At 39.4% G+C, this 15,000-nt stretch overlaps 2 protein-coding genes across 2 annotated transcripts in view; both read right to left on the bottom strand.

Moving 5' to 3' along the window:
• Positions 1-2,685: 2,685 nt before the first annotated feature.
• Positions 2,686-7,105, bottom strand: LOC146477238 (uncharacterized). The gene is made up of 2 exons (XM_085113691.1): positions 6,604-7,105; positions 2,686-4,050 (listed from the first exon to the last, which is right to left on the bottom strand). The coding sequence occupies exons 1-2, from the start codon at positions 6,975-6,977 to the stop codon at positions 3,024-3,026; spliced, it is 1,401 nt and encodes a 466-aa protein (XP_084969817.1). The 5' UTR covers positions 6,978-7,105; the 3' UTR covers positions 2,686-3,023.
• A 4,232-nt stretch (positions 7,106-11,337) lies between these two features.
• The window catches only part of LOC146477237 (uncharacterized), a 4,236-nt gene continuing 573 nt past the window's right edge, over positions 11,338-15,000 (bottom strand). Inside the window, exon 2 of the mRNA XM_085113503.1 lies at positions 11,338-12,668. Coding sequence (XP_084969629.1) covers positions 11,642-12,668 — 1,027 coding nt within the window. The 3' untranslated portion in view covers positions 11,338-11,641. The remainder of the gene's footprint in view (positions 12,669-15,000) is intronic.

The following is a 15,000-nucleotide window of genomic DNA, read 5'->3' as shown; positions in this document are numbered from 1 at the left end:
AATGCATACGTTACGTGTAGATTACATAAATTATATCTATCCCAGAGGTCTGCGCGTTCCATCGACTTGGCATGCGCAAAGAACTTCATTCTGAACAAGATGGCGGGAAAAGAGGAATGTGCTTGTTCGTCTTGTTTCGAAACAACAAAATATACTTGTCTGAGATGCGAAAGATTAACAAAAAAAAGAAAGAATCTATTCTTGATGTGCACACGCACTTCGAACCGACAGAAACTTTCCAATACAGCCTATATCAAAGGCGAAGCCTCAAGACTTCTCAGAACAAAATCTTCAAAACAACATTTGAAGAAAACATTACTCTATTCAAAGAGAGATTACGCTACAGAGGTTACCTCGATAACCTTCAGTATAGATAAAACTCTTTCAGAAGTCAATTCCCGCGAAAGAATGCCGGCACTACAAAACAAACAAAAAAACGCGCAAAAAAAGTTGCGTTTGTTACGGAATATCGCCCTTCTGTGCCTAACCTAAAACAATTCAGATGAGTGAATGGCACTTGATAGAAAATCAGCCTCTGCTAAGAGAGATCTACAAAGACCCTTCCCTACTCTCGTACAGAAAAGGGAGATCTTTGAAAGACGTACTCGTAAGAGCAAATTAACTTTAAAGGTCATATTCTTCCTATCTTGACCAATAGGAGCCGTGTTTGGCCTGTCTTCATTATTTTACCAGACAAGCTCTTCCATGTCAGAATTCATCTTTCCCGCCATATTAAATCTTGTTGAGTAAAAACAACAGCCGCTGACCACGAAAATCTATATTCTCACTTTAGCTTTAATTAAGTTCGACTTCAGTTCAGGTTCGACGTCTGAATCAACTGCCGAACTTAATTATTTGGGTCGACTTTAATAGGTATTAGGTTCGGCTCATGTAAAGTTTGACGTATGAACCGGGCCTAAGGGGGATTGCATGACGTCTGACGCGCTGTCTGGGTGCCTGTCTGGGTAGGCTGTGGCCATAACTACCAGAATCGGATCAAAATTTAAATAAGAAAGGAAATACGAAGAGGACTCTGGTAGCTATGGTAAAATAAGCATTGAGAATAGGCGATATCACGATGACGCCTGCCGTCAGCCCGTCACTCGTTCGTTTCTTTCAGGGGAGGGCTAACTATTTCATCATTCGTAACAAAACAACGTAAAACACAAACAACAACAAAGCAACAAGCGGAAAACAGCTCTGATGAAAAATGGTCCTTCTTTCAGATTTTACTAGCGGTGCCTTGTTCGGCTGGTCAGTTCGTTTCAACGATGGATTTGACATACCAAGAATTTTTGTTTTGGGAGGTGGGGGAGGGGGAAGGGAGCTACTGGTTTGGGGAAAACCCTATTCAAATCCTAGCTTCCAATCGATGTAGTTACTATTTGCAAAAATTTAAAGTCAAAGCTGCATGTTAAGTTTAATCCAGCTCTTTCAAAAGCGCTAACAAAGAGTTTACTTTTAGCAGTTTCGAGTATGCACTTCGAAAGATAAATTATAACAACAATTATCTCTCTGAAATAAGACATTAAAAAATTAGCTCATTATATGGGAATACAACGGATTTGTGTAAAATGGTAGAAAATAACAGTGTTTTGTCGATAAAGTCAACTTACCCTGTTTCTTCTTGTATTCTTTGTCATTTACCAGCTTTTCAAGCCAATTCGGAGCGATTTCGGCGAGTTAGCGTCATTCGGGTTTCTACTGTTAAGTGTAACGAAAGGCCAAACAGTATTTCAGCCATGCCCGAAACACGAAACGGAATAAATCCGTTGAAATCATCCCTGGTGTCCCAATTCTTTCATAGGATAAAAGAAGAGGTAAATAGCTTTCCTTCCATCGCATTTCCGGCTCGATTGAAGCCGTATCACGTTTGCTAGAAAGATTTTCTTTCAAGTCGGCTCGCTTCTGAAATTTCGAAAGACCCGCGGTCAGAACGCCATGGACACATTGCCGGAACTCTCGGACAGCACGCTGGGTAACAAAAGTTCTTTGGCACGGGGGGAAACAACGGCCAGTTGTCCACAGGCAAACAGATTTGTTCCCGGGGTCCCCTCGTGTCCTTTTTGTCAAGACCGTCGATGAACCATTGTCTCCATCGACCAATCAAAATTAACTTTTGTACTACCTCTGGAGGTTGTCCTTTTACCCGGAAATTTGGAAATACCATTTTCTTTAACTGTGATTACGACGACGTCGTCACCGAAAACGGAATTTAAAAATTACACTGGCGTTTTCTGAATAAATTTGCGATATAATTTCTACTCATTTAGTTTGCGTAATGTGGCCGAACTACAACTAAGCACTGAATAGCTGAAATCATCCAGCTCTTGTATAACTTGTAGTAACACTGCTCCTAAAACGAGCATCTTTAAATTTGTCTTGGTCCCAAAGAGACAAAACGCAAACTATTGCAGCTTCACTGGTGAAATATGGACGCTTGGACCTTTTTACGGACAGTTCACTTGAACTGCAGGAGATCAGTCCAAATATTATTTAGATGGACTTACTCATAATGACTAGGTCTCGGTCCCCTCTCTTGGGTTTATAATCTCGTGGGTTTTTTTTTTTTTTCTTTGTTTGTTTTGTCAGTATTTTCTTGGGTTGTAGTCAGCGAATTACGATAGCATTTGTAAAGGTAATGTTTGGGTATGAAAAACGCATGGTATCTATAATTGGTTAATGGATATTTTCGAGGGGGAGGATGGGACTTTTAGCATATTTTATACACTGTAAGGGCATTAAATTATGAGTTCGTTAATTTGCACGATTCATTATTCTCTATTTTAGCCAGCTGGGTTAAAATGAGACAAAAACCTTCACACGACTGCTTTTAAACCAAGTTACCCTTTATTTCTTAGTCTTTTCGCTAAATGATGCCCCAGACTTACAAGTGTTCCTGATAATCACACTGCTAATAACAAACCAACATCGCCAAATTAAAAAGGACCCGACAAAAAAGTTGAACTTCAAAATGTTCTAAATTATATTTGCATTAGCCTGCAATGTTGTTACACCAATCCCTACGTTTCTGAGGAAACTAAACTTTTTAACTCGCTACCAGCACGTAAATATGAGGATGGCTTTTCCTTTGGACGAAGTTCAGTCTCTACACTGATAACTTTTTTACATGGTTTGGGAACAGAGCTTACTACTGGTATTTCGTACCCAATGCTCACCAAATCAGCTAACCATGCTTCTGTTAATATGGCATCATGCACTCCCCAGAAGCCATTTTGAACCATTGCCACGCTTAACTCAAGAATTCTGCTGAAGAAATCTTCCTTTGTAGGTTCCCAGTTTTTCAAAAATTCAACAAGGCGCGAAGATTCATGATATAGTTCATGCTCCTCAATAAAATCCGACAAATAGTTGTGTGCATTTCGGTACTGAACAGCATTTGGCGGGAAAAATGACAGTTGAGATCCCAAGTCCCACAATAATCGCTGTGCCCAGTAACCACGCCAAATATCAGTGACTCGAAAGGTTACTGTGGTCGGTAGCAATAGCGCCCACAATGCCTTGTGTAAGAACAGTGTGTTTTGTGAATTAAAAGGAGCCAGTGTATTTGGAGGAAGCACAACTGGGGGGGCTTTGGCATCAAATTCAACATTCAAATCAACACCTTCATCTTTTCTTGTGAGACGGAAGATGGCATCTACATCTGGGTCACCATTAACAACACCCTGTTGTATCGATGCCTCCACCCCTTCACATTTGACAAACTTGTGAGATGGGGGGTCGGCAATGTGATCCAGGGGATACCCTCTGGGCCAAATGGTACTTTGTCCAAAGTGTTCATAAGGATTCACTACCACAGAATCTGTTTTGTACACGTAGAAGTCCCCAGATTCCTTCTGGTGAAATGTGATTTCTCCACTTGTTGGTGAGTTATCATCATCAGTTTCATAGATGATTTTTGCACCATGTTGAATGGCATATAGATAGCCAATATTCTTTCGGCCATAAGATTTGTAGGGAAGCAAATCATGAATGCGGTACCCCAAAGTCTTCTGTTTTTCCACACTCAAGTAGACACAGTTTGGATGGCTGTAAAGAAAATTAGGACATAACTGAAAATCATTTCTGTTTATGTTTTTCATTTATCATCTCTATTCCTGTTTCAAAGAATGTCTCTTCACCTGGAAAATGTCATTTTAAGACAACCCTCACTTTTCAAAATATAACTGACATAGGAACTAAAGTCTAATAAAGGACTTGGTTAAGAGATGGTTTATACTTGGAAATCCAAATTTCTCTAAATTAGCTCTTATTTGGCATGCAGACTTACTGACTGGTTATCACAATCAAAGGTTCCTGTGAGCCAACTCGTGAATGCAGATGACACATCAGTAATTGAAATTTAGACGGCTACGGAAACTTCCTTGAAAGCTAAAAGAAGTTATATCTTTGTCCGATCATGTAACGAAAAATAACCATTCTTGTACTATAAAAATCGGATTGTCAAATTATTCTTTACAGATTGAATAAGATTTTTCTGATGCGCCGATTAAAAAAATCACGTGTTTCTTTTTTATTCAAAGTTCATAGAAGCACGCCATGTGCAGCTACGTCATGCAAATTCGTGTCCGATAGTCTGGGGCTACTGGATTTTGCGATAGTGGATTCTGACCATCACTTGCCCGATGGGCAAGTAAAGTTTTTTTGGGAATTAAAATTACAAAATTACTGTAGGCCATACTTTTTTTAACTTCCAGGTAGATTTGTGTTTTTCAAGCCGATCTCACACAACCTCGTTCCCAGGTTCTCTCCTCTTCTCGTCCATGGGACGTGAAGAGGAGAGACCCTGGGAACGAGGCTGGATCTCACAAAGGGAAATCTGTTCAACAAAGTATCGCATTACATTTCATGCCCGACATAAATGTGTGAAATTTTTCCTTTAGAGTTCAGTCCACGCAATCCTCAAGTAAAAATAATAAAATATGACAAGCTCTTTCTAAATAAGAATTATTTATCGACCGCGTCCTTTTGCTTTCCCATAAATTACCAGTTGTAAATTGGGAAAATGAAACATTTTTTCCCTTTGAACCTCTATGAAAGCTGACAAAATCTTAAACTGTTAATTTCACCAGAAATCTGCGTAATTTTATTTCTGACGTCACTGATGCGTGACATGGCACGTTCCCCTTTCGCGTGAAAACTGACAGCAAAACTAGTTTTCTTTAGCAGACTAATCTACTTGATGTAAGACTTTTGTATGAGAAGGAAAAATATGATGAAAGATGTCGAGTTTTCATGTATGCAAAAAGTTATGATTAGCAGTGAACTTTTCAGCTGAAGAAATTTTCTGGCAGGAAATATTTTTTGGCGGCAAAATTTCAAGTTGCGCAACGCAATATCACGCATTCTTTCTGACTAAAACGCTTCAGTTAGTTCAATCGCGAAGGGAGGATAGGTTAAAAAATCGGTGAGGCCTACAATAAATAAGGCCACTAGTGCTAAACAAATACCCAACCCAAGCGTTGATTGGCTGATTTAAAATGGACCGCATGCTTAGAATTCCTTGGTCACTGACTTTGCTACAGATCATAGTTTGAAACCTACCTGGAGGACTTGAGCTCCGCTTTTCTCGGAGGAAATTTGACGAATGAAGCCTCAACTCGGCCACGACATAGCAAAATATATAGTTAATCAGAGGACGTTGAAAGAAAGGTCAGAATTTTTCAAATTTTGCGACAATTCCGGTTTGAAGTAGCGACCCATAGCGGTCGCCGGCGGCTTCTTACCTGCCTTGTCTCCCCCTCTCTAGTATCGGCCTTCGGCAGGTAACACTGTTAAACAGTAAACTCGCCAGAGAAAGGTTTCTACGGCTCGGAATGGCAAAAAAACACCACGCGTGACTCAATCAACATTTCCTTGAAACTTTATTTCAACATAAAGGTAAAAGGCGACTTTAAATGTCTCCACTAGGTAAAAATTTCAACCGATCCACACAAACAGAGGGTGGTTTGCCTGTGCTTTGTGCAATGGTGATTGCAACAAAACATTGAGAGATAAGTTCATTTCAGAGCACGCTGCAATGGGCCACGAAATTGCAAGTTGCAAGACAAATTGCCTAGTGTAACAACGCCTTTAGCCGTTTGTTAACGGCGAAAATGTCAACCAGAATTATATACAAAGCAAACTTTTTGCCGACGTGGCGGCACTTAGCTCGATTAGCTTGCTATTTCTAAGTGGCTGTGCCCTCTTCTTTAGTAATTTTTCTTTCTTGTTTTAATGTAAATCTGTATAATTTCTGGGCACAAATAAAGATTGTTGTTGTTGTTGTTTGAACAATACTAATGATGCAAAAAAAATTTTCTTCGAATCCATGGGGACTTACGGTGGGAATTATAAACAGCTGCGGCGTCCCCTGTTATAAACCTCAAATGATGACAAAACCTTTTGCAAAGAGATCAATATTTAATTTTGCTGTTCGCAACATGTTGTAAGCTTATATTGATTTCCACCGACCCGTCTCGATACTGCCCTCGGTTCCTCCAAGTTCTTCGTCAACTAAGACGATTTATTCTCCATATTGAACGGGCCTCGTAAGAATAAAAAGGTCTGATCTTGAGAAAGATAGAAAGAATAATTCCCTACCTCCAATCAGCCGGTGTTTTTGTGTCTCCGACAACTACAACCTTCCAACCATCGATTTTGGCCAGCTTCTTCACATCTTCAGTTGGTGAGTTTATAGTGGTGAGAACAATCCACTTGTCGTGCATATCCTCGTTGGAAGGCGATGGTTTTCGAAGTACTTTCTTCCAGTCGATGTCTGTATTCAGCTGTTTAGACTGCACTACTGTTCTCCAATCTACTAAAGACTGTTTCGGCATAATGACTGTTTCCCAATTTGCCCCCGTAGTTTCTTGCACGACGAATGTACTTGCCGGTGTATTGCCAAAATAACGATAGAAAAAAACAATAAAAACTAACTGAACAACGAAGGCAAATAGAACCCACCCTTTAGACATTTTTTCAATCACAGTAAGTCTTATGCCGTTATCTGCGCAGAGATGAATAAAGAATACTAGTAATGTCCTGGAAGTAAAAACCTTGGCGACCCTCAACGTCGACGAAGCGCTGTCACAGTGCTGTGCCACGCAACCTCGTTCAATATCAATCAATCAATAAATCTTTATTTCAACACGGTAAAATTCATTAGGGCCGGGTTGTTCGAAAGCCTATTAACGCTAATCCACAATTAAAAGATAATCGACGTTTTCATCGGGCTCGTTTAAAACGGTTTAAAAGGCTAATTTCAAGCTAAAGGTAAAGAAAAGTCTAAGGTAAAACTAACAGACAAAAATGTTTTGGAAGAATCTTTATTAAATATTAGTTAAACTCGCATCAAAGTTCACGTTAATCCGGGATTAGCTTAATCGGGCTTTGAACAACTGGGCCCAGGAGTATAAAAATTAGAAATAACCTAACTATCCCAAACAAAATTCAATACCTAATTACAACTAATCTAACTAAAACCTGTTTTTCATGAATGCCGTGTATACTAGTACTCTAACATTAAAAATGAACATTAACTAATCTTTGGAATTGACTAGGCTGCTCCAGAGAACTGCTCCGCTATAAGTAAAGCTGTTTTTCATGAAATTAGTTCGCGGTAACGGGACAAATAGTTTGTTAACAGAGTCCCTCGGGGAGTAACGCGTTTCATTTCGTTTAACAAATTTAGATGATAAATATTCAGGAACAAGACCATTTAAAGACTTATATACCATGAGATTGAATTAGTGCGCTGTATATATAATGAAGGGTAGGTGGAGGGACAAAAGGTCTAATTCTTTTTATTGCTCCTATTCCGGAAGCAACCTTTTTAGATAATTTTTCAATGTGTGTTTGCCACCGTAGATTTTCATCAATAAATATTCCAAGCGATTTGACAGAGGAAACGTGTTCTATCGGAACATTATTAATCGAGAGCTCAAGTGGGTTCGACAAAGTACTCAATTTTTGTCTGGAGCCAATAAGCACGAATTCAGTTTTAGCAGTGTTCAAAGTAAATTTATTGGAAATAAGCCATTTGTTTAGGTTATCTAAATCGTGATTCACATTTAACTGTATTGAATTCACATCAACGCCAGCATAAGGGATGTGGGTGTCATCGGCATACATCCTAGGCTGGCACAAAGTTAGGCAGTTTGGCAAGTCATTAATATAATTATAAATAAGAAATAAAAGGGGGCCAAGGATTGTTCCTTGCCGCACCCCACATTTAAGTGAGCAGATTCTAGAAAGAGAACCATTAACGAGACATCGTTGTGTACGATTAGTTAAATATGACCTAAACCAATCAAGCCTGAAGAGCTGTACCTCGTATTCCACAAAGGTTCATTTTAGATAAAAGGATATCATGGCATAGGAGGCATAGGCCTTTAGGGGGATCAGCATGACGTCTGCGCGCTGTCTGGGTGCCTGTCTGGGTAGGCTGTGGCCATAACTACCAGAATCGGATCAAAATTTAAATAAGAAAGGAAATACGAAGAGGATTCTGGCAGCTATAGTAAAATAACCATCGAGAATAGGCGATTTTCACGATGACGCTTGCCATCAGCCCGTCACTCGTTCGTTTCTTTCAGGGGAGGGCTGGCTATTTCATCACTCGTGACAAAACAACATAAAACATAAACAACAACAACAAAGCAACAAGTGGAAAACAGCTCTGATGAAAAATGACTCCTCTTTCAGATTTTACTAGGGGTGCCTTGTTCGGCTGGTCAATTCGTTTCAACGATGGATTTGACATACAAAGAATTTTTGTTTGGGAGGTACAGGAGGAGGGGGGGGGATACTGGTTTGGGGAAAACGCTATTCAAATCCGAGCTTCCAATCAATGTAGTTACTATTTGCGAAAATTTAAAGTCAAAGCTGCATGTTAAGTTGAATCCAGCTCTTTCAAAAGGCCTAACAAAGAGTTTACTTTTAGCAGTTTCGAGTATGCACATCGAAAGATAAATTATAACAACAATGATCTCTCTGAAATTAGACATTAAAAATTAGTCCTACTTCGCTCCGAGTCCTTTTTTAGGAAGTGTAAACGTTGTTCGCTACATTTCCGAATTTCTATAACCTGAAACTTGAATCTCTTTCAAGCACAACATATGAATTCTAAACTAGAGATAAATTGTGTCCCCAAATTAGTACAGGATTTTGCCATGCTATAAGGCATTGACACGTTTAAGAAAGTTTCTATTCTTTTCTATTCTATATTCAAAGGATCTCAAAATTATGTCTGTTTTAGCATTCCTTTCACAACTAAGCACTGAATAGCTGAAATCATCCAGCTCTCAGGGCCGTACCTAGCGCGGGGGCAGAGGGGGCAGCTGCCCCCGCCAGGAAAACTCAATTTGTTTCTAACATCACACTGATCACAAGAAAATCGACTAATTGACTGAAAAAATATTCCTTCAATGTGAATTCCAAATAATTATTTTGGAAAATCTTTTGAGGCAAAAGCCAGTACCGGTTTTCTTATGAAAATAATGATTTTGTCAGTTTGTGCTGCCTATGGTTTAGAATTTGGTGTGTAAATAAAGACTGACAAGCCTACGCCAGTTTCTGGCGCGTGTTTTAGTCTTTTTAAATCTAGGTTATACAAGTATATTTTTTTTCAGAGATAAATTGGTTTTAAAAGCCTGCCCTGCTCGCAAGTATTTGTAGCGGGTTTGGATTTAACCATCACATGTTCATCATCCGACAGCTCATTTGCGCCTAATGATTTTTGAGTTTCCTCTTTTGAATTCCGTAGTCGCTGCTAATTACACTCAGCTCTCTACTTTATCACTTTATTCGAAAACTTCACCATTCCAAACACATCCCGACGGTAAACAAATCCGTACCAGAACGGTTCTTGAAATACAAAGATTAAATAAAAGATGTTAAAAAATACTACAAGTAACGACATGGAATTAGCAACTGAGAAACAATAGAAAACGAACGACTAACATAAAAACGGCGAAACACAACTTTACAACACTGAAAATGACGCGCACACTAAAAAATTATGCAAAGAAAACTGGCTTAAAAAGGGTAAAAGGAGTGTCAGAAAGGCTCTTTACATACATAATAATCTTTAAAGGTGTGGGGGCGAAAGGTATGAAAGATGTAGCACAAACAAATACAACAAAAGTAGGTGTAAATTAGGCGCGCAGTAAAAGCTATAACTCGCTGAAACAAATTCTCTTCCTTTTGAATATGATCTCTTATTCCGCGTGTTCGACGACGGTGTTTTTATGCCACATAGGGCATTTCAGCTGGGTTTGGCTTGGATCTTTTAAGTGCTTGATAGTTTTAACTGCCTTTCTTGTTGAGATTTGTGTAATGTTAGGACAGAAATTAATCATTGCCTGTATCATGCAATGAGCTTCATTCTGTAATTGTTGGAATGCCGGGCCCGACTATTAGTGTTTGTCACAAGGAGTTGTGTTTCTTGGCACGGCTATTTGGCTTTTTGGTTCTCTAGTAATCGTTGTAGCGTGTTATAGAGCTATGCAACGTGTCACAGTAATACTGAAAAGGCTTGAATTGTATTTAAATAACGACTGTGTTTTTGCAAATGCTTCGCTCCACTGATATAGTGCGTTTGTATTGTGGAAGCTCAGTGATTTTCTCCCTTTGTTTACAGCAGTGTATCGACTGTGTTTTAAAATGAGAAACAATATTTACTTCAAGCTAAACAAGATGTTAACTCCATAAGAAGTCATGGCAATTTAAAAAAAAAAAGCTTCGGTGTGTTTTTTTTTCTCTAAACGTCGTAGAGGCAACTTTCTGTGTAGGAGTGAAAACAAAATTAATGTTCAACTAGAAACCCTGTCTACATACGGTAGACCCCTGTGAGGGGTGTGCGGAGTTTGCCCCCACAGACAAAAAATCCTAGGTACGGCCCTGGCTCTTGTATAACTTGTGGTAACACAGCTCCTAACACGAGCATCTTTAAATTTGTCTTGGTCCCAAAGAGACAAAACGCAAACTATTGCAGTTTCACTGGTGAAATATGGACGGTTGGACCTTTTTACAGACAGTTCACTTAAACTGCAGGAGATCAGTCCAAACATTATTTAGATGGAGTTATTCATAATGACTAGGTCTCGGTCCCCTCCCGTTCAAAGGATTCCCTTGGGTTTATAATCTGGTGGGTGTTTTTCGTTTTTTGTTGTTTTTCATTTGGTCGAGGGGGAGCGGGGGTGGGAGTAAATTTGTCAGTATCTTCTTTGGTTGTAGTCAGCGAATTACGATAGCTTTTCTAAAGGTAATAAATATTTGGGTATGAAAAACGCATGGTATCTATAATTGGTTGCTGGATATTATTGAGGGGGAGGATGGGACTTTTAGCATATTTTATACACTGCAAGGGCATTAAATCATGAGTTCGTTAATTTGCGCGATTCATTATTCTCTATTTTAGCCAGCCAGGGTTAAAATGAGACAAAAACCTTCACACGACTGCTTTTAAACCAAGTTACTCAGTCTTTTCACTAAATGATGCCCCAGACTTACAAGTGTTCCTGATAATCTCGTTGCTAATAACAAACCAGCATCCCCAAAAAGAACCCGTCAAAAAAGTTGAACTTCAAAACGTTCTAAATTATATTTGCATTAGCCTGCAATGTTGTTACACCAATCCCTACGTTTCTGAGGAAATTAAACTTTTTAACTCGCTACCAGCACGTAAATATGAAGATGGCTTTTCCTTTGGACGAAGTTCAGTCTCTTCACTGATAACTTTTTTACATGGTTTGGGAACAGAGCTTACTACTGGTAATTCGTACCCAATGCTCACCAAATCAGCTAACCATGCTTCTGTTAATATGGCATCATGCACTCCCCAGAAGCCATTTTGAACCATTGCCACGCTTAACTCAAGAACTCTGCTGAAGAAATCTTCCTTTGTAGGTTCCCAGTTTTTTAAAAATTCAACAAGGCGCGAAGATTCATGATAGAGTTTATGCTCCTCCATAAAATCCGACAAATAATTGTGTGCATTTCGGTACTGAACAGCATTTGGCGGGAAAAATGACAGTTGAGATCCCAAGTCCCACAATAATCGCTGTGCCCAGTAACCACGCCAAATATCAGTGACTCGAAAGGTTACTGTGGTCGGTAGCAATAGCGCCCACAATGCCTTGTGTAAGAACAGTGTGTTTTGTGAATTGAAAGGAGCCAGTGTATCTGGAGGAAGCACAACTGGGGGGGCTTTGGCATCAAATTCAACATTCAAATCAACACCTTCATCTTTTCTTGTGAGACGGAAGATGGCATCTACATCTGGGTCACCATTAACCACACCCTGTTGTATCGATGCCTCCACCCCTTCACATTTGACAAACTTGTGCGATGGGGGGTCGGCAATGTGATCCAGGGGGTACCCTCTGGGCCAAATAGTACTTTGTCCAAAGTGTTCATAAGGATTCACTACCACAGAATCTGTTTTGTACACATAGAAGTCCCCAGATTCCTTCTGGTGAAATGTGATTTCTCCACTTGTTGGTGAGTTATCATCATCAGTTTCATAGATGATTTTTGCACCATGTTGAATGGCATATAGATAGCCAATATTCTTTCGGCCATAAGATTTGTAGGGAAGCAAATCATGAATGCGGTACCCCAAAGTCTTCTGTTTTTCCACACTCAAGTAGACACAGTTTGGATGGCTGTGAAGAAAATTAGGACATAACTGAAAATCATTTATGTTTATGTTTTTCATTTATCATCTCTATTCCTGTTTCAAAGAATGTCTCTTCACCTGGAAAATGTCACTTTAAGACAACCCTCACTTTTCAAAATATAACTGACATAGGAACTAAAGTCTAATAAAGGACTTGGCAAAGAGATGGTTTATACTTGGAAATCCACATTTCTCTAAATTAGCTCTTATTTGGCATGCAGCCTTACTGACTGGTTATCACAATCAAAGGCTCCTGTGAGCCAACTCGTGAATGCAGATGACACATCAGTAATTGAAATTTAGACGGCTACGGAAACTTCCTTGAAAGCTAAAAGAAGTTATATCTTTGTCCGATCATGTAACGAAAAATAACCATTCTTGTACTATAAAAATCGGATTGTCAAATTATTCTCTACAGATTGAATAAGATTATTCTGATGCGCCGACTTAAAAAAATCACGTGTTTCTTTTTTATTCAAAGTTCATAGAAGCACGCCATGTGCAGCTACGTCATGCAAATTCGTGTCCGATAGTCTGGGGCTACTGGATTTTGCGATAGTGGATTCTGACCATCACTTGCCCGATGGGCAAGTAAAGTTTTTTTGGGAATTAAAATTACAAAATTACTGTAGGGCATACTTTTTTAACTTCCAGGTAGATTTGTGTTTTTCAAGCCGATCTCACACAACCTCGTTCCCAGGTTCTCTCCTCTTCACGTCCCTGGGACGTGAAGAGAAGAGACCCTGGGAACGAGGTTGGATCTCACAAAGGGAAATCTGTTCAACAAAGTATCGCATTACATTTCTTGGCCGACATAAATGCGTGAAATTTTTCCTTTAGAGTTCAGTCCACGCAATCCTCAAGTAAAAGTAATGAAATATGACAAGCTCTTGCTTAATAAGAATTATTTATCGACCGCGTCCTTTTGCTTTCCCATAAATTACCAGTTGTAAATTGCGAAAATGAAACATTTTTTCCGTTTGAAACCTCTATGAAAGCTGACAAAATCTTAAAGTGTTAATTTCACCAGAAATTTGCATAATTTTGTTTCCGACGTCACTGATTCGTGACATGGCACGTTCCGCTTTCGCGTGAAAACTGACAGCAAAACTAGTTTTCTTTAGCAAACTAATCTACTTGATGTAAGACTTTTGTATGAGAAGGAAAAATATTGATGAAAGATGTCGAGTTTTCATGTATGCAAAAAGTTATGATCAGCAGTGAACTTTTCAGCTGAAGACATTTTCTGGCGGGAAATATTTTTTGGCGGCAAAATTTCAAGTTGCGCAACGCAATATCACGCACTCTTTCTGACTAAAACGATTCAGTTAGTTCAATCGCGAAGGGAGGATAGGTTAAAAAATCGGTGAGGCCTACAATAAATAAGGCCACTAGTGCTAAACAAATACCCAACCCAAGCGTTGATTGGCTGATTTAAAATGGACCGCATGCTTAGAATTCCTTGGTCACTGACTTTGCTACAGATCATAGTTTGAAACCTACCTGGAGGACTTGAGCTCCGCTTTTCTCGGAGGAAATTTGACGAATGAAGCTTAAACTCGGCCACGACATAGCAAAATATATAGTTAATCAGAGGCCGTTGAAAGAAAGGTCAGAATGTTTCAAATTTTGCGACAATTCCGGTTTGAAGTAGCGACCCATAGCGGTCGCCGGCGGCTTCTTACCTGCCTTGTCTCCCTATCTCTAGTATCGGCCTTCGGCAGGTAACACTGTTAAACAGTAAACTCGCCAGAGAAAGGTTTCTACGGCTCGGAATGGCAAAAAAACACCACGCGTGACTCAATCAACATTTCCTTGAAACTTTATTTCAACATAGAGATAAAAGGTGACTTTAAATGTCTCCACTAGGTAAAAATTTCAACCGATCCACACAAACAAAGGGTCTTTTGCCTGTGCTTTGTGCAATGGAAATTGCAACAAAACATTGAGAGATAAGTTCATTTCAGAGCACGCTGCAATGGGCCACGAAATTGCAAGTTGCAAGACAAATTGCCTAGTGTAACAACGGCTTTAGCCGTTTGTTAACGGCGAAAATGTCAACCAGAATTATATACAAAGCAAACTTTTTGCCGACGTGGCGGCAAAAATTGGAACAATACTAATGATGCAAAAACAAATTTCTTCGAATCCATGGGTCCCATGGGGACTTATGGTGGGAATTATAAACAGCTGCGGCGTCCCCTGTTATAAACCTCAAATGATCACAAAACCTTTTGCAAAGAGATCAATATTTAATTTTGCTGTTCGCAACATGTTGTAAGCTTATATTGATTTCCGCCGACTCGTCTCGATATTGC

Source organism: Pavona decussata, unplaced genomic scaffold (genome assembly GCF_977016875.1).
Source record: "Pavona decussata unplaced genomic scaffold, jaPavDecu1.1 SCAFFOLD_71, whole genome shotgun sequence".
In the NCBI taxonomy this organism is placed as follows: domain Eukaryota; kingdom Metazoa; phylum Cnidaria; class Anthozoa; order Scleractinia; family Agariciidae; genus Pavona; species Pavona decussata.
The sequence above is the reverse complement of the archived record's forward strand: the minus strand, read 5'-3'. Positions and strand labels throughout refer to the sequence as shown.